At 67.0% G+C, this 966-nt stretch overlaps 1 protein-coding gene across 1 annotated transcript in view; it reads right to left on the bottom strand.

Moving 5' to 3' along the window:
* Positions 1 to 226, bottom strand: part of FKBP11 (FK506 binding protein 11, 19 kDa) — a 2,405-nt gene extending 2,179 nt beyond the window's left edge. The window contains 1 exon segment of the mRNA XM_009883192.1: positions 71 to 226. Coding sequence (XP_009881494.1) covers positions 71 to 226 — 156 coding nt within the window.
* Positions 227 to 966: the final 740 nt, after the last annotated feature.

Here is a 966-nt window from a genome sequence, read left to right as displayed (position 1 = left end):
GGCCCCTCCTGCCCCTCCGGGTGGGGGTGCTGGGGGGAGCTCGTCCCAGGGCACCGTCTGGTTGCAGCACCCGCTGTCCCGGCGCCGTCGGGACTCGGTACCAGCAGGCGGCAGCAAAGCCTGGAGAAACCGGCACCCGCCCGGGTCCAGGACCCTTCTCTGGCACCCGCTTGAACCCAGCATCCTTCTCCAGCATCCACTTGGGTCCAGCATCCTTCTTCAGCATACACCCGGGTGCAGGACCCCTCCCCGGAACCCATTAGGGTCCAGGACCCTTGTCTGGCACCCACTTGAACCGAGCATCCCTCCCTCCACACACCCAGTTCCAGGACCCCTCACCAGCACCCACCTGCGTCCAGTAGCCCTCCTCAGCACCCACCCAAGTCCAGGACCCTTCTCCAGCACTCACCCGAGCCCAGCATCCTTTCTGAACGCCCACCCAGGTCCAGCATTCTTTCCCAGCACCCAGTGGGTGCAAAGCACCCCTCCTCCTTGCACCCCAGCACCCCTTCCAGCCCCCCCAGGCATTTGAGGCCCTCATCAGGAAACTGAGTCCCTCGCCAGTGAGGAGCTGGAGTCGGGGGGCCCAGGGCTGGGTTGGGGTCCCATGTGGAGCCAAACCTGCCCCAAAGCCCTCATGTCCTGATGGCCAGGCACTGTAGCACAGGGCTGGGGGACATGTGGGGCAGCCCCAGCACATGGGTAATCCCGGCGTGTGGGGAGCAGCCCCAGCTTGGGGGGCAGTGGTGTGCGACACTGGCACACGGGGGACAGCTGGGCTCCCTCACCCCGTGCTGGCGGCAACGGCCCTGTTGATGGCAGTGGTGGCCCCATTGGCTGCAGTAGTGGCCCTGTTGGCGGCAGTGGTGGCCCCATTGGTGGAGGTGCCGGCACAGGCCCTAGTGCAGCTCCTGGACGACGGCGTCGGCACGCTGGCCCCACTGGCGCACCCACATACCAGTCCCG

Source organism: Charadrius vociferus, unplaced genomic scaffold (genome assembly GCF_000708025.1).
Source record: "Charadrius vociferus isolate BGI_N301 unplaced genomic scaffold, ASM70802v2 scaffold564, whole genome shotgun sequence".
Lineage (NCBI taxonomy): Eukaryota > Metazoa > Chordata > Aves > Charadriiformes > Charadriidae > Charadrius > Charadrius vociferus.
This window is presented reverse-complemented; position numbering and strand designations above follow the sequence as displayed.